We start from the raw sequence: 19,013 nt of genomic DNA on the forward strand, positions 1-19,013 counted from the left end.
AAGGTACTCAGCGAAGAGGCGACTAAGCTACTTACCGCAGATGCAAGTGGTTTTTCGCGCGGTCCATACGCCAACGAAACGGGAAGAACTACTAATACGTAGTACAATGAGTTTTACACACTCCATGTCTACAGTGGTTTGAAGAGTATGAACGCATATGTGGAGATCACTGCAATGCCGGTAACGGAATGCCGCTGCCACCGGAATGGCCCTGTTCCCTCTTTCCGTTCTTAGAAGTGACTTACCGAGTTCAGCGTGGGCTCCGTACCAAGGCATAAATTCCAGCTTCACAGCGGATCTGAACTGCACACTCGTCGGAAAGCACTTGTCTATTATTTTAAGTTGTTTTTACGGATTTGACTGACTTTAGTAATTGTAAAGTAATTAAGCTCATTGTCGCCACAAAAATGAAGAATTACAGGTTAATCTGTCACAACAATTTTCATTTGAAGTATAAGGAAATAGAGCCCCTGGCGCCGGCAGTTTTAAGGCAACTTTCAGGAGCCACTATAACTAAAAATAAACTGTGAAGAATATGGAATGATCTCAATTTTAGCACTAGGAAGACATTCTCTCCTTCCTCGTCAATTACTGTATGGAACAACACACACTGCCAGCTTAGGCACGGCACTCTCGTTCGCACTGCAGGGCTTTAGACATCTTCGACCACTAATGAGTGGGCCGTAAATTAGCACCACGTATTGGAGAGGACCATCCGAGTTTTTGGATTGATTAGAATGTGTGAAGTTAAAATATTCCCGACTAAACGCGTCGCTGTATGTTGGATCTTCTCTATCTCTCCTGTCAGTCCAATCTGATAAGAATCCCATACTGATAATTAATACTCAAGGATCAGTCGGATATGCGTCTTGTAAGCCACTTGTTTAGTGGATGAGTTACATATCCGTAAGATTCTTTCTATGCAGTATGCTTTTCCTATTATTTGCTTTACGTGCTCATTCAACTTAAGGTCGCTCTGGATATTACTACTAGATATTTTACGGCAGACACTATTTCCAGCAGTTTGCCACCAATATTGTAGTTGTGCAGTAGTGGTTTATTTTTATTTTTTTAAATTTTTTTTTTATACGCCGTATGTTACATCTATTTTCATTCAGTGTTAGTTACCAGACCCGGCACCATTCATCAATTTCTTATGGGTCATTTTGCAAATCGATACCGTCTACTGACGATGTTACTTTCTTATAGACAATCACATAATCTGCGAGCAGTCTAAAGGAGATTCTGACGCTTGCTACTAGACCATTTAAATACAATGTAAACACTAACGGTGCTATCACACTTCCGTGGGGTACTCTGGAAATCACATTTACATCTATAGATTTTGTTCCGTTACGAGCGACGTGTTGAGGTCCATCTGCAGGATAGAAATTCCGTCTAACACATCCACCTGGCATTCTGCGCATATTAACGTCCTCTTCACGTGTATGATTTGTCCACCGTGCGCCGTTTAAATAGAGCCCCCTGCCCCATTGCAGCGCCGCTGCAGGGTCTGCGGGCATGCCCAATGGCCCCAAACTTGGATCATTTGCGTATCGGATCTCACTGTACTTGTTTCTGAACTTTTCGCGTTTGCACTATTCTTCCCTCTCGATGCCCTATTTTCACTGTTGCTGAGTGATGTACACTATGTGATCAAAAGTATCCGGACACCCCCAAAAACATACGTTTTTCATATTAGGTCCATTGTGCTGCCACTTACTGCCAGGTACTCCATATCAGCGACCTCAGTAGTCATTAAGACATCGCGAGAGAGCAGAATGGGGCGCTCCGCGGAACTTACGGACTTTGAACGTGGTCAGGTGATTGGGTGTCACTTGTGTCATACATCTGTACGCGAGATTTCCACACTCCTAAACATCCCTAGGTCCACTGTTTCAGATGTCATAGTGAAGTGGAAACGTGAAGGGACACGTACAGTACAAAAGCGTAAAGGCCGACCTCGTCTGTTGACTGACAGAGACCGCCGACAGTTGAAGAGGGTCGTAATGTGTAATAGGCAGACATCTATCCAGACCATCACACAGGAATTCCAGACTGCATCGGAATCCACCGCAAGTAGTATGACAGTTAGGCGGGAGGTGAGAAAACTTGGATTTCATGGTTGAGCGGCTGCTCATAAGCCATACATCTCGCCGGTAAATGGCAAACGACGCGTCGCTTGATGTAAGGAGCGTCAGCATTGGGCTATTGAACAGTGGAAAAACGTTTTGTGGAGGGACGAATCACGGTACACTATGTGGCGATCCGATGGCAGGGTGTGGGTATGGCGAATGCCCGGTGAACATGATCTTCTAGCGTGTGTAATTCAAAATGGCTCTGAGCACTATGGGACTTAACATAGGAGGTCATCAGTCCCCTAGAACTTAGAACTACTTAAACCTAACTAACCTAAGGACATCACACACACATCCATGCCCGAGGCAGGATTAGAACCTGCGACCGTAGCGGTTGCGCGGTTCCAGACTGAAGTGCCTAGAACCGCTCGGCCATTCCGGCTGGCGCGTGTGTAGTGCTAACAGTAAAATTCGCAGGCGGTGGTGTTATGGTGTGGTCGTATTTTTCATGGAGGGGGCTTCACCCCTTGTTTTGCGTGGCACTATCACAGCACAGGCCTGCATTGATGTTTTAAGCACCTTCTTGCTTGCCACAGTTAAAGAGCAATTCGGGATGGCAATTGCATCTTTCAACACGATGCACGGTATGTGGCGGAGTGGTCACACGACAACAACATCCCTGTGACGGACTGGCCTGCACAGAGTCCTGACCTGATTCCCATAGACAACATGTGGGATGTTTGGGACCCCGACTTCGTGGCAGCCTCGCCGACCGACATCGATACCTCTCCTCAGTGCAGCAGTCCGTGAAGAATGGGCTGCCATTTCCCAAGAAACCTTCCAGCAATTGACTGAACGTCTGCCTGCGAGAGTGGAAGCTGTCATCAAGGCTAAGGGTGGGCTAACACCATATTGAATTCCAGCATTATCGATGGAAGGCGCCACGAACTTTTAAGTCATTTTCTGCCAGGTGTCCGAATACTTTTGATCACACAGTGTATAAGAGTCGTGCGTTTTTATGGGAGTTTCGACAAAATTTAACTTGAAAGAACTACGACGCCGAGGGACTCAATCTACTGCAAAAATCATATTAAACTTCTGGAATTCACATACGGTATACACATCTGTGATTTCTCTGAGCATATTGAATATCTGTTCTTAATTTGAGATAGACTGAAGTTACGGTTGGGTTCTTGAATTTTGTGAAATTTTCGCGTCCATGAAAGTTTACTACTTGACAACTGGCAGACAGAATGCTTTGCGCACTGGAGGTGGCAACACAGTGTGAGGGAACAGTGGTGTGCTAGACCAGCCCACCAGCTACTTGACGTCGGGCAGCGTACAGTTTTGAGGGTAAGACGCGGGCTGTGGCGTGTGTGCCCGGGGCTATCGCTGACCTCCAGGCTCGCCCCAGCTCGGTGCGGCGGCCGGCCGGCACATCAAAGCGGCGCCCCGCGGCCGCCGCCGCAGCGGGGGTCTGCCGTTCACGCCCCCGGGGCCCCCCGCGGCGACCTTCTGTCAGCCCGGCCGGCCCACAGCCGAGGGCCGCACAAAAGCCCCTCCCGCGCCGCGCCGCTCGGCCCGCGTCGCCAGGCGCCGTTTGTTTGCTATCGGCCGGCGTGGCGCGGCGCGCGCCGAGCATCTGCGTGGACGCGTCATTACCCGCGTTTACCCAGTCGCGGGTAATAGTACTATCGCTTTGCCTTGCCACGACCGTCTGATGCGATTTGGCGCGTCATTCTGACCACACAAACTTACAGATGATGACAATGCTTACAGCACAAGTGTAACGACAACAGTACAGGGTGTCCCTTTTAAATCTCCCTCATTTCAATTGGCACAGAAAAAATAACTACAATTGACGCTACAGTGAGAATCCACCATATGCTAAAGCATCTCAAAGAATTCCCATGTCAGACGCGCCAGCTATTGTCACCGGATCGGAGCACGGTCGTAGGAAATGAAAATGGTGGTGATGTACATGTTTCTTTTTAATGTATCATGATTTCTCTGGCTGTTATTAATTTCTAAATGAACTTTGAAATTGTCTGCCATTATGGTTTCACAAAGTCCGCCATCTTTGGAACTCCCGGCATACAAATCTCCTTCATCGACACAAAGCACAGTCCTCAGCGTCAACACGGAATTCCCAGCCACGCGGTCGGCCTGGACCACGCGCTGAGGCCACTCCTCTTGCTCCAGCTAATTTTCGGCACCACGCAGTTGCTGACGACCCTCGCCTGCCGAGCGGCACCTGCGGCCACGCCAACTCCGAACTTAGAATATTTTCAGGGCGCCACAACTCACCCGTTACCTCATAATCATTAACGGATTAGCACACAAACTAATATGAAACTGTATCTGAGCACAGGGCACATGAATGCTCTCTGGAAGACTGCAGGTTGGTACGTAAACCACTTTCCCGAGTCTATGCCATTCACAAAACACGCACTTATTGGATAGCGTGAACTCTAGATCCCAGTATAATAAAAGAAAAAGATAAAATGCAATAGCAAGTTTCTAAACAGGCTCACAAATTGTGAGCTATGCAATACAAAGATATACGCAAATGCTAAACGTGACACTTACTCGACAATCACTAAAGGCGCGTCAAGCTGCAGCCGTGCAACAAACGAGCAAATCTACAACACACGGAATAAAGGCAGCCGCCATGTGCTCACCCATAAATGGACACCTCTACACTCCAAGGGAACCACCACTAGACTGTCCCTCACACGTCTCAAAATTACCACAGGAGGAGAAGAAATTGCAAGGTTCGCCACTGTAAAAACTGAAAATCTTCCTCTTTCTTCCTGCGAATAGGGTAATCCTGCAGAATTTTCTCATCCATCATTTGTTGTATATCTGTTAACAAACTTAAGTTGGCAGAATACTGTCCATCGCCTTATGATTGGCGGAACGATATCTGGGCGCATAAATGCTGCTCCCTTCCCACTCTGTCAATGGGAACATAGAGGTGGCCCAGCTTTCCTACTTCCGCCTTCTGGAACACCTACGGGCTTTGCTCAAATCTCTCAGGACCTCTCATGGCTAGCACACTTTTGAAGGGCGCTTTTAGCACTCTGGCTTAAGAGACACTCAAAGCGCCTTACTCATGCAACTGGTAGCCGCGACAACTTCTGTTGGGAAATGTATCAGAATTATGCTGTTGTCAACCCACTGTCGAAGACATGCAGGCGTCACACCTCTCCATATCCCACGAACTAAGGAAAACACGAGCTAATATGCTAGCATCCATAGGTCCTGCTTTTCCATTCAGAAATTTGACGGGAATACTACATGAAACGATTATATCGGTAGTTGCTTAGCGATTTGTGACGAACCTGTGTCGTCACAACATGTAGATATGTACTGATGATTATTAAATAGATTCTTGTGCAACTTCATTATCGTATCTACTGTAGTTTATTTATTGTGTTTCCCCTGGGCGTTTGAAATATGAGAGGTCTCGAAGGGACACCCAATATTACTGAATTACGTTTCTGTGCGGTGACGACTGCCAGTCGTGCCCAACTACCAGAACGGTGTCCACGCCACTGCTCAGGCCGCAAAACAGCAGGAATGAAACAGAACTCAGCTGCCACAGAGTATCTTCCTGTCATAATGTCACACATCAGCCAGCGACTCGAATGAGCACAGTGCTGTAGGCGGTGCAATAGGGGCACCAGGCTGTCACGCGACCCTCTGCCACTCACCTTAAGTGGTCTGTAGGTGCCACTCTGTGGTATGTAATCAGCGCGGTACGACGGGGCGACTGTGAGACAACAGGGTGAATGAAACTGCCCAGTTTGCTGGTGTACCACCGTGGACTATCCAACGAGTCTACAAGGTACGATGCGCGATCCGCAATTCGCAGCCATGTGACATGGCGTCAGAACAGTGGTCGTAAAAAGATCATAAACAACGGAGACTGGAGGTGAGTGTCACGCTGTTATGTCCGCACTATAACACAACAAATATTCCGTGATAACCAAATTTATTTGACCTTCTGTCACTCAAAACAAAACTTAAGTTCGACTACACAACGCTGGCTGTAGCGCCAAGGAGAAATCAGAGTCGCTAGTAGAGAATACAAGCCCAAACCACTGTCAACCAGTTAATACCGACGCGTCGCAAGTTTCCAGCCAGGGAGGCCACAGTACGGTTCGGTCGTCGTGAATCCAGCAGCCGGGTAGTAACACAGTCATCGGCGAAGATTGAACTGGTTAAACGGGCTCAGGGAGCTCGCTTAAATCTGCAGGTCCGGTCAATCAGAGTGTCGGTAGATGGCGCCTTTATACGGTTGCTCACTCTGGTGGCAAGGGCAGCGCCGCCAGGGTAATCCGTATCGACAGTGGTGTGTACGCTGCCGCTAACCCCGTGACGACGCGTTCACTGGCGCCAGTTGTTGACATCGTGTGCGGCGCCAGCGGTACTCGCTGTGTGCCACGCGTGTTGTAGCACGCAGCGCCGAGTTGACGGCTGCTGTGCGGCGGCCGATACGACACATGCATAGCCAATCACAATCGGTTTTGAAACCGCCAGGAATTGCTGCTGTCAGTGAATGCAGGTCTGTCGCAACAAGTTTCCTATTGAGCAGAACGAAGGTAACTGCGTGTAGTAGCCATATGCAGTCGGGTATGTACCAAGTCGATAGTCAGCACCACCGCTTCTTACAGACAAACTGAATTTTACGATGCTAACGATTCGTACGCTCGACACTTTTACCGGATATCATACGTTTAATCGACAACATTTACTGATATTAGCAGTCACTCAAAACAATGTCCTCGGGTAGGTCGTATCGTGCCTGCATCAGTAGTCTTGCTTATTACTGCTTAGTTGTTGCAGATTACAGAGCGGCTTCCTGGGAACCTATGAAGACATTAGACTTATCTGGAACCCTCGTTCGAGGTTACGTATCCAGAAGCGGCGCTAACACGTGCTGTGCGCGGAAACGCATCAGATAAACACGGGAGCGCGGCTCCGCGGAAGCACTGCTTTGGGGAGCAGGTTGCCGGCGGAATTGTAATTACCGGAGCGCGTGAAAAACAGGCGCGGATAGCATCTGGAGATGTTTCCCTCTCGCGCTGGCCTCGCACGCCGAGTCTTCACGCCGTTGTCGAAAGCTGCCGCAAGCCGGGCTGGGCGGCGGGGCGTGACGGCAGCCGCGCGGCAGCCTGCGATCTGGTTAGGGAGCGCTCTGGAGAACTCACTGCTGGCGGGACAGCGAGGAAGCGACGGCTGCCTCTCGATGTTTTCAGGATGGGCAGGTACACAGTTATTCAGAACTACCTGCAGGGTTTCACAAGACGGAAACCACAAGACATACAGAAAACTGCCGTATATCGGTATATAGACCACATCTCCAAGTTTCGATTCCTTATATGCGCCGTGGCATAGTTGCACTAGAGGGTGGGGGTGTCAGAACAGACAATTCATCCGTTCCGTACTGTCGCATCCAATTAGATCCTGCCTGAAGATAAGCAAACCAGTAAACGAATTTCCGAAATAGACTGCCGTCGCTCCTTCCTGAGCATTTCGAGTCAGCGACCTTAGCGAATTGCACGCACCTATTGATGTTAGCTACATCACAAACGGTTCACCATCTGTACTATGAGTCACAAACATGGAGATGCTGTATTCACTGACACGTGTGTATTTTCTGTACTTTCCGTGCTGTCGTCTTTTGAAACCCCAGAGGTATTTATGGATAATGCTGTTACAACTCATGTCTCGTGGCAAAGAACATGGCGGAACATTCCTAAGTGTGAAACAATCCCACAAATTGTATTGATTGGCGACTCCATGGAGTGCTGTGTGCACAACGACAACACATGTTAAATGAAAAGGAAGGTCAGCGTCGGCCGTAATATTGATGGTTTATTGATAGCGAAATCGATTTTCAATCACATAGTGATCATCTTCAGTGCTGTGGTGTACAAATTAAACTCATAGTCATTGGTATCAAGTTATTATCAGTAACCAAAACTGAGAAACAATCACAATGAGGCATTGTGATCGTTTCTCAATAACTTGATACCAGTGCCTTCGAGTTTAATTTGTACACCACAGCACTGAATATGATCATTATGTGATTGAAAATCGATTTCACTATCAATAAACCATCAATATTACGCCCAACGCTGACCTTCCTTTTAATCCCACAAATGAAATTACATAATCAGAAACAGTCTGTAAAACTAGTAAGCTTGTTGCAGGATAGGCTGTGCTGAGAAATAATAGCGAAGAAAAATTAGCCTCGATGTTAGCCCATCAGGTCGTTGTGCAAATTAAAGCTGCCCATCAGATAGAACTAGTGTCAGTTGTTTTCATCACGTAAATGATAGCGCACGAGACTGCTCAATATTCGGTTCGCGTTCGATCCTTACTACCGTCCCATCGCTCTCTTTTTCGGTTTTAGGAATCCAAACGAAAAACACCTTCGGCGACACCGTATCGGGCAGACCTGTTGAATCTGCGTGTGCAACGGCCTAATTGGACCGAGCGAGGTGGCGCAGTGGTTAGACACTGGACTCGCATTCGGGAGGACGACGGTTCAATCCCGCGTCCGGCCATCCTGATTTAGGTTTTCCGTGATTTCCCTAAATCACTCCAGGCAAATGCCGGGATGGTTCCTCTGAAAGGGCACGGCCGACTTCCTTCCCCATCCTTCCCTAATTCGATGAGACCGATGACCACGCTGTCTGGTCTCCTTCCCCAAACAACCAACCAACCTAATTGGCTAACTTCAATGCTAATCAACTCGTGAACGGCGCAACGTACCGAATTTTTTCTTGGCAATCATTTCTCAGCACAACCTACCCTGGAACACACTTAGAAGCTTTTCTGACTCTTTCTGACCACTCTGTATATCTCAAGATAAGGGTTCTGTTTTTGCTTCGTCAGCTGAAACTTTTTCTATTAACTATCGTCTCATTACATCTGTAATGAATCAAAATAACAGAAAAATGTCCAGTAAAAATGGGCTCTGAAACGTATACCTTAAGAGATAAGAGCACTCGTTCAACAGAAAGGATGTGTTTCACAGTAATAAAGACGAACAAGTGCTCATATCTCTTAAGGTATACACTTTATAGCCCATATTTTCTGCACACTTTTTTCTTGTTTTGGTAATACTACCACTTTTGAAAAATGGAAAACAAAGGGAGATCAGAGAAAGAGATATTTCTCACAGTGGCCAAGTGGCCATAGCTCTTAGCGTATGCAAAACACAGCCCACTTCTGAATGTTTGTCGGTAGAGCTCTGCTTCACCCTCTCTATATTACGGAGTGCAAACAAAACAAACAGCATTAATATATATGAACAACCGCCATACTTACTGACACAACTTCCGGCACAAAGAGAAGATGCTTAACATATTCTAACAGAACACAAGTTTGCAACAGCTTCGACTCATACGCCAAGCTGCTTCGTACGAGTATTTGTCATGTTGATGGAATAGAGCATTAGCGAGCGCGTTGTTATAAACTTTATTGCCGTCAAGGGTCACATAAACTGTTCGATACCTACAGCGATAGCGACTGACTAGACAACTAGACATTATCTGTAACTCAGCAGTACTTCTTGGCTCATGGCTGCTTCAGAACGTGCGAGGAGTGAAAGTGAAAGGACCTTTCTCTTCTCAGTCCTATCCTCTTAGAGACGCGAAGTCACATGGAAATGTTCAACTCCTAGCTTACTGTGACACAGCCATCGACCAATAAATTTTTATTGTCTGTTGATAATGGCTAGTCAATCGAAACTGGTAGAGCCATTAAAGAATTTATGCGACCACTGACTGCCACAATCAGTGTACGTAAATCAAGAAGCTATATTGATGAAGATGAGAACTATGAAGTGGAGAGGGCGGGGGTGGAGCATAAACATTCGGTCTCACGTGCAGTGTCTCGTGTTGCAAATATGAAGATAATGAACCGGAAGAGGCAGGTATAATTTTCCTTATAGAAGATCACACGAGTTGCTAATAGCGAAAATGGAACAACCTGGCGAAAACTGCGAATACCAAACAAACCATACCAAATGAACTCTTTTTAACCATAAAATTTAGCGTCGTTATTGAACAAACTGTGAACAATAATTGCAGTTAGCTATCTCCAATTAGAGTGTAAATTCAGGCCTCTAAGGGACTTTAGTTTTTAGTAACGAACCGGGAAACATGAATGGCGTAATAAAATACACCTATAAAAATTTTTAATCGTATATGGATAGTACAACATCAATGATTTATTTTGAGAAATATACGTGTGAAAAGCGTAAGGAGGCAACCTACACTGATGTACGAAACATAAGGAAAAAAGTGTGTTTCGTATGATGTGTCACATAGCTGGATGAAACTTGGACTGTAAGTAGAAAGAACTGTTACAGTATAGCACAACAGGTAGCTGAAAGAAATGTGCAATGGGACGAACAGGAACGACACTTTTATTCAAGGCCAAAAATTACACTTAAGTCATGGGGATTCATGATGGTCCCTCGTGCATCGCAAAAAGCGAGACATTTCAACACTTGGAGATCAGTATGCACATGCAACATTATGTCTCTCCACACAATAACACCTGGACCACCAAAGCGGTAATTGTTCGACAATGCTGGACGTATGCTCATATGTCGAGAACAGGGAACACGAAATGTTCCCAGGAGCACTGTGTCATTCCCTAAATTTTGAAATAGATGTAGTAACAACAGTTAAGCAGCACATGAAAGTTGAGATGCAAATGTAGACAGAAGTAGCCTGACGTTGTTTAGTTCGGCTATTTTAATTTTGTAGGTTTTTAGAGTATTGTGTCTACTATTTCTCGACTGCGCTAGAATAAATTTAGTAAAGCTGATGTTTCAGTACTGCGCAACAGCTACAACACGAACCTTGTATCGTAATGGCGATTACATTAGCCGTGACTTGCAACGCTGACTCCTATTGCCAATACTGATGGCCGGGAACTAATTACTGGTTTCGCGTGGTGTTGTTGTTGATGGAAGCAACCCAAACAACGGCGCAAATGGCACCTGCACCACCATATATGAGATACAGCCTCCACAGCGACGACGCGTCTGCAAGTGTGCTTACATCCTCAGTATTATTGCAAGGAGCAGCTACTGTGATCACACAACTGACCCTGTTTATGCTAATGTTGCCCTTAATGCAATCGATGCATCAGGGTTGCGCGCCCTGGAGAGGTTAACATCGACGTAGGTTGGTTTGGAGAGGAGGAAATTCGTGTCCGTGTTCGGCTTGTAGCTACAACGTGTGTGTAGTCTGAAGTCACCCTGTGTTATCACTGCAAGCGTTGTTGTAGAGTACAGAAGAATATCACGCAATTTGTGTTATAAATGGCTTAAAATTTGTAATGGCGTTCATGTAACTCGTCAGAGTTCCTTCTATCTCTAAAGCATTGACGTCCTTTCGCTTTTCCATAAAAGGTGCTTCTGAGAGCAAATGTCTTCGCTATTGTCTGCTCTCACGTTCTCAGTGCCTGTTGGATTGTAATAGTTAAGTAACCTTTTTAGTTTATTTAAAATTTCACGTAATGCTTCATCGCACGTACTAAAGGCTGTTTGCTGTTGCCTTCCCCTAATATGTGGATGTCCTAATATGTGGATGTAAGTGTCGGATCTCTAGCTGTATCGAGTTAAGCACTGACTAAGAGAGCCGCAGTCTCAACTGGAGGGACAATTGTTCAAACTCCTGACCGTTCATCCAAATGTAGGTTTTCAGGATATGCTCTAAATCGTTTAAGGAAATGGTGGAATAGTTCCTTTGGAGAAAAAAAAAAGAAAAAGAAAGAAAAGAGACGTTACTGATTTCCTCCTCCAATCGTAATTTATACTCTGTCTCTTATACCATCGTCGTAGGTGGGATGTTAAATTCTAACCTTCCTCACCCATTCTCTAAGTGTACCGTTTATATGGCTGTAATGAGCGCTTTTGCTGTGCAATTTCGTGTTAGTGGTTGTGTGAGTGTAGAATGAAATCAATGGAGAGTTGGAAACGTGGTATTAGCCTGTTGCCTGTTTTCATTGTCTAATCGTGGTGCGTGTATTACCAGCAACAGCATCACTCCGTGAAAACATTCAGAGGTACTGAATGTAACTTAGAACACATACGTAAGTTGGTGATTATTAACTGGACGCTACAACCCTCCTCTCTTCACAAATTAAACTGTAACTGTTAACAGTTCTTATACCGTCGGGTCTCGAACCCTGTACCTTACGGTTGTGCATAACCACCCCTCACGTGCTTTTACTACTCATGCCACGGAAACAATCATATTGGCATTTATGAACCTAAGTCCCATTCCGGAATAATCTTTAAATTAGTTTCATAATGTGACAGTGAGCATTGGCAATATATCATGGAAGTTGCCCACAGACGTGTCTAGTCTAGATGGGATCTCACCGCCGTTCCAAAGTCCGTGGAATGTGGAGCAGAGGTTAAAAAACTGGATTTACAGTCGTAAAGAAGCGAAGCTCAAATTCCTGTCACAAATGTCTTGAGTTATACGTACAACATTTCACCTAAATGAGTAGGCATCGAATCCACTTCTTGAAGCTATGATACGTAGTGCTGTAGGAAAACAACTATACAGTGGACCACATTCTCTGCATCCAGCATTCAGAGAGTAAACACAGTTAATGACTTGAAATACGCTGGGTCATGAAGTAATTGAAAACAAAAACAACTGCAGAATATTAATATTAATACAGCTAAAATTGTGGCATGTACATCTTCAGGCTATGATACCAAGTGATCATGTGGGTACCTGGTATTCATCACAGCGGAAATCGATTATTCCTACCCTCTCTGTGATGTTATGGATACTGGCTAGTCGCTGTTATACATCACCTGGTATATTAGAGGGGCGAGAAAGTGATGTATTGTGACACTGAAATTAATTGCAAATAAAATAAGACCTACAAATACTGTCGAATATGTCATTCCTACTGCATACAGAATAACTTAATTTCCTGCACTCGAAAAGAAAGCTTTTATAATCACGTCACACACCGTGGGCAACTATGGTTTACGTATTTCCTCCAACTAAATAGCAACACACGCTGTAGAGACTGGAGATAATTTCCCTACCGGCTGATGCTGCAGACTGATCCTGTGCTTCAGTGCTCCTCCTCGTGCGGTTTGACATCCCGTTGATAATGAGGTCTTTAGAGGTGCCGAATAACAGTCGTGACATCAATAAGGAGCAGCTGACGCTACGTGAAGTGGTCTGCCCTCACTGTACGGAGCAAGATGTGCCACCATCTTATGGGAAGACATCCGTCCTAACCCAAAGATCCCCGGCGATACTGCCGCGCTCAAACAGTAATCCAAGGATCTTGTCTCGTTGTCCTCGTCCCTCCTTTTTGTTTCTGCTCAATAGATCATTACGCTTCAATCTCACTGCCACTTTGCTTTTGGCTCCAAGGAGTCGTTCTGAGTTTACGTAATATTTCTGTTAGGCACGGCATATTCATCTACCTCCTATGTGAAAGTTATGACATGTACAGTATAGTGTAAAAAATATACTACTGTCTCCCACAATTTCAGATACCACACGTTAACATATTTAAGAATATATTTCTCTCCTCAGAACATCAGAAGCCGAAATTACCGCGTTTCACATCAATTCGCTTTATATCACGATCCGTGCTTAGCGCGGAGTTCTCCACATAACAGATACATGTCAACATTTATCAAAGTTTATTTCTTTGAAACATGAAATGTTATGATAAAGATAGAATAATGTAATTACAGCAGACTCCAACTGTAACACTACTGGTAGTTTCGTGCCTCAGACGTGAGGAAGAAAAATTTGTTCGTTACAGCTTTAGATCCCCCGACCCCCCTACCATAATCGATATCGAAAGTACTGTGCATCTCTTTAACGGAAAAATATTAGTGGAATATCATTAGAACCTCATTACTGTGTTGGACTGGCTGAGAGTAAATGAAATATATTAGTGCTCCAAAACTTACGCTTATGATATTGTTTGTTCTGCAATGCCCGATAGAGGTTCCGCAATCCTCGAAAGAGATTTACTTCGTGAAGACCAAGCCAAACTCAGTATTGCATTAAAATAGCGAAGTTTCAGTTTGAAATGCACGATATACATCCGTTGCCTTCCTTGTTCGATACGAACTTTCCTTCTGCAGAGGGATGTGTGTGAAGATCAGTTAAGTAAGAGCATATTTTCTCTCCGGCGAGTTTTACCGTTCTCCCTTCTTCCCAGCTACTGCCACCGGGAGGGAAACTTGGTGCCCTCCAGCTGTGGCTGAGCGGGTGCCCTTTGAGGACGCGGCCGGCGCCACCACCTTGGGCCGAATCTCAAAGGCCCTGCGTGGCCGGCGTGGGCGGTGGGCGCGAAGTTGGTGCGATCAATCTTGCGGTGGGAACAGCCGACTGCCGCCGCCTTTGCATCTCAAAGGCGCGTCTCGCAGGCACGGCGCCTCCCCTCCCCTCCCCGTCCCAACCCCCACCCCCGGCTCAAGGCCGGAGACCCGGCGAAAAAGCCAGCGCGCTTCTTTTGTGAGTCCCGACGATTCGGCGGCGCCATTTGCGCGTTGCCGCATGTTTTGCTGGCGCGAGTAAAGGAGGCACAGGTCCCCCGCAGTCACTCCTTGCAGTGTGCAAACTACTGGGAATTCGCTGCAAGGCGAGCAAAAGATCACAAAGCGAAGGAGCCTTCACACGAGGGGCCTTTATGCTCTTAAGTGAACAGACAAATAAAACATCTCGCAGGGACTAAGTCATTATTCTGTGTGTCTCGTGACAGCGAGCGGAAGACATCGTTTGTTTCTAGCCAGAAAGTTGGGACTGAAAAGAGACTACAAAACACAGTAAATACCACTGGGGAATGGAAAAGACCTAAAGTCGTCTCGCAAAAGGTGGAAAAATTTGAATAGTAGAAAGAGTGAGTGGATGAAAGAGTGAGTGGATGAAAAGATGAAATTTGCCTCCTGTGTGACCACAGAGGTATATACAAAAAATTAATCTGTTGACGCGAAATGTAAGGCATTACACGGCAACGGCGAGAAATGCAGTTGTACAGACCGCTAAGAGACATCCGCCCACTCAGCAAGGATTGTCGGAGCGTCGTTCCCTTTTGAATACAGAACTCGAGTTACCACATATTTAGTGTGTTATTATGTTCCATCGGCCAAATACGCTCGGTGTCAAACATTAAATGTGGTTGGAAGACAACTTGCTACCACCGAGCAGTTGCTGTTATGCGGTGGCATCTTTGCACGCACAGCTTTGTAACACGGTCTTGTGGGGTTATTCATTTCATCTCATCACCATCGACCCCCAAATCGCCGAAGAGGCGTCAAATAGGGGGCTCGAACCATTCGGTGGAACAACCACAACACTGACAAAGAGCATGGCAGTTTGAGCCCTCCATCAGTATGATGTATACATTCTCTAACCTGGATCTCTCCACTGATTCGGATGGGGAAGGACGTTGTAAAGCTGTCTTATTTTCTCCTGAGAGAAGCTGGACCACAAATCTTTTAACTGGTTCCCGATATACCTGGTACCTGCGCTGGGACGGAGTTGTCATTTGATCTGATCGTACACATCTGCTAGCTAATCTGGGGATCTTGCTGACCAGTAGTCTACCTCAATATCAGGTAGACAGTTCATGCAGACACGTGCCATGTGTGGGCAAGCGTCGCACTGTTAAAAAATCGTACCTTGGTAAGTCGCACGGAAGGTAACGTATGAGGACGCAGGTTGTCCGTGATATACCGCTGTGCCGTCATAATTCACTCAATCAGTACCAGCCGAGACTTGGTCCCCAGACAGTGACACCAGTGTATCACCGCCGTGCCTCTCCGAAACACTGGAAGGAGGACCTCGCCGCCATATTTGCCAATGATGGTCACACGGGGTACTGCAGAACCGCGATTTATTGCGGAACACAATGCAACACCATGTATCAACAGTCCATGATTCCACATCACGGCACCACGACAAGCACAGGCATCTGTTTTGTACTATTAGCTATGACACGGTAATTCCCTAGTCTAGCTGCTGCTAGACTTGAATCAGCAGCATGACAAAGATGTTGCAGAGAGTCCATGGCATGTTATCGCATAGCAGGCGGAGATGCGAAACGGTTGCATGTGCTTGGTGCACAATTCTGCAATCTTTCCTTCTTGTGGTCAGAAGTGGTCGACGAGAACCTTAGCGACGAATAGGCCTACCTTCATGTTCCGATCGAGCCCAACATCGGGCCACAGTCACATCCAAAAGTCCCACGATGCACGATGCAACCAGCCGATCAAACTGTCTCACAATGAGGCTATTATCATAACTCCATGATGTGCTCATAACGCTATCTCACACGAATACGTGGCATATATGGCCTTCACAGTAATCACTAAGCATCTGACACTGTTGAAACCCGGCATGGACCTACGAGGCCTGGTAAACACGAGTAACACTTTGGTGGTCTTTCTGCCTGTCACAGACAGTTGCAACTTTCAATCATTTACATACAGGCCAGTGGTGTGTACGTGTAGGAAATTACGTTGATACCCCACCATGTCTTGGATGGTTGGTCGGTTTGGAGGGAAGGAATTCGGCCGCGCCCTTTCAAAGGAACCATCCCAGCATTTCCCTGAAGCGATTTAGGTAAGTCACGGCAAACTTAAATCAGGGTGGCCGGACGCCGGTTTGAACCGTCGTCGCCGGCCGCGGTGGTCTCGCGGTTCTAGGCGCTCAGTCCGGAACCGCGGGACTGCTACGGTCGCAGGTTCGAATCCTGCCTCGGGCATGGATGTGTGTTATGTCCTTAGGTTAGTTAGGTTTAAGTAGTTCTAAGTTCTAGGGGACTGATGACCACAGATGTTAAGTCCGAGTCATTTGAACCATTTGAACCGTCGTCATGCCGAATGTTCTGGATGTCCACTTTTTTGGTCAGACATTGTAAATCAGTGTATTTAAGCAGTGGTGTTGTCCTAGATCCAGAAACTGGTGACAGACATCACTTGTATAAAGTCTGGTTAGGTTTTTCTTGACTGTGAATCTAGATGTGTCCTGTGTTAAGATACTGTCTTGAGGTACTCTGTGATTAGCAAAATGGAGCTATGTGTCAACTAAATTAGCATTTGGCGGATATATGTCGACTTATAATGTATTTGTGGGACATCAGACAGATGCATGACGCAGTCATTGTCTTCTGCAGCCTCTGTAGAGTTTGACCGTAACTATGTTACACCTGAGTCGTAGGCAGTGCGGCACTCTTCTATGTAGGCTGTGTTCCATATCTCTGGAGTACACAGCTTCATATACAGGGCGTCCCAGAAATGTTGCAACAAACTTCGAGGGATTGTAGAAGGTGTCTTTTGAAACAAATTAAATATAGGAACACATGCCCAGAAATATTATCCAACGACGCTAGAGAGCGTCGAAGCTATAGGTGCCAGCGCCTGCCACTAGGCCACCCCTCTGGCAGCAAACGTGACTTTGTATGCTGACGGACCCCAGGCGGAACGTCTCGCAACTTTGTTTGTTATTAAGTGATCGCGACTGATTGCCACGATCACCACTGGAGAAGATGGAGGTAGCTGCTGCGCAGACAGGGCTTGTCGCCTACGAATGCAATGCTCTGTTGTGTCGTTGGATGATGGTTTTGGACACGGGTTTCCATTCACATTTTACTTTCCCCCTCGAATCCTCTAAAATAATCACTCTTTTTCCGTATACAGAAGAAAAATAAACTGCAGATGGAAACCCATGTCCGAAACCCTCATCCATCAAGGCAACGGAGCATCGCATTTGTAGGAGCCAAGTCCTGTGTGTGCAGCAATTATGTCCATTTTCTCTGCTGGCGATCGTGACAATTAGTCTCGATCCCTGAATAGTAAACGACATTGCGAGACGTGGTTCCTACGATTCGTCAGTGTACAAAGCACGTTTGCTGCCGAAGGGGTGGGTCTAGCGGCGCCTTACGGCCGCGGGCCGTTCTTCGGCAGCTTGCGCAAGATGCGCGGCTTCCCCATGAATCTGAGTCCCGGCATCTATAACTTCGATGCTCTGTGGCGTCGTTAGATGACATTTTCTCGAACTTCACTCTACAACCCCACATTTCTGGGTCACACTGTATAATTTTTTCTTCGTCTTTTTCCTTATTTTGCAAATTTTGTATAATTTCTTTACATGTGCCAAATTTATACACAGTGTGTAACAAAACGATACCAGCAAGTTAGTAGCAGTTGTAGTGAGTATCTCAAGAAATAAGCTGACGATAGAGACCCATGTCCGGAAGTACCATCCCACGGCGCTACAGAGCGTCGACATTGTATGTGTTAACGCCTGCTGGTAAGCAATATCTTCGGCACCGAACATGAGTTTGTACGCTGTCGTATCGAAAAAGCAACTTTTCGCAATATTCAGGACGGTGTGTGCAGTCGAACGCATCGACGACTGTCAAACCTCGCTAACGCTATTTCAGCATACAAACTCACGTTAGCTGCCTATCCTGCCGCCGGCTCGTCACTCGCCGGTACTGAGCGTTGCTCTGCCGACAGGTGTGGTTCCAGAACAAGCGCAGCAAGGAGCGGCGGCTGAAGCAGCTGACGTCGATGGGCCGCGGGCCGTTCTTCGGCAGCTCGCGCAAGATGCGCGGCTTCCCCATGAACCTGAGCCCGGGCGCCGGCCTCGACGACCCGCCGCCCGGCTTCCCCTACTTCGCCGCCGACGGCAAATTCGAGTTCGGCTACGGCGGGCCCGCCGGCTTCCACCACGAGTTCTTCCCCGGCCACCACCCGCACCAGGCGCAGCCGCTGCCCTTCGCCGGACCAGGTCAGCACCAGCCCTAGTCGTAAACCTAGGCTCTCACTATCAAACTTGCTGATCGAGTTAGTCCTTCCTTAACAATGAGCCACATTTCCCACAATTACAAGTGGCTCCCCAG

The 19,013-nt window shown here is 46.6% G+C and overlaps 1 protein-coding gene across 1 annotated transcript in view; it reads left to right on the forward strand.

Moving 5' to 3' along the window:
- LOC126204372 (LIM/homeobox protein Lhx1) overlaps positions 1–19,013 on the forward strand; it is a 487,576-nt gene that overhangs the window by 432,988 nt on the left and 35,575 nt on the right. The window contains exon 7 of the mRNA XM_049938745.1: positions 18,628–18,901. Coding sequence (XP_049794702.1) covers positions 18,628–18,901 — 274 coding nt within the window. The remainder of the gene's footprint in view (positions 1–18,627; positions 18,902–19,013) is intronic.

This window comes from Schistocerca nitens, chromosome 9 (genome assembly GCF_023898315.1).
Source record: "Schistocerca nitens isolate TAMUIC-IGC-003100 chromosome 9, iqSchNite1.1, whole genome shotgun sequence".
Lineage (NCBI taxonomy): Eukaryota > Metazoa > Arthropoda > Insecta > Orthoptera > Acrididae > Schistocerca > Schistocerca nitens.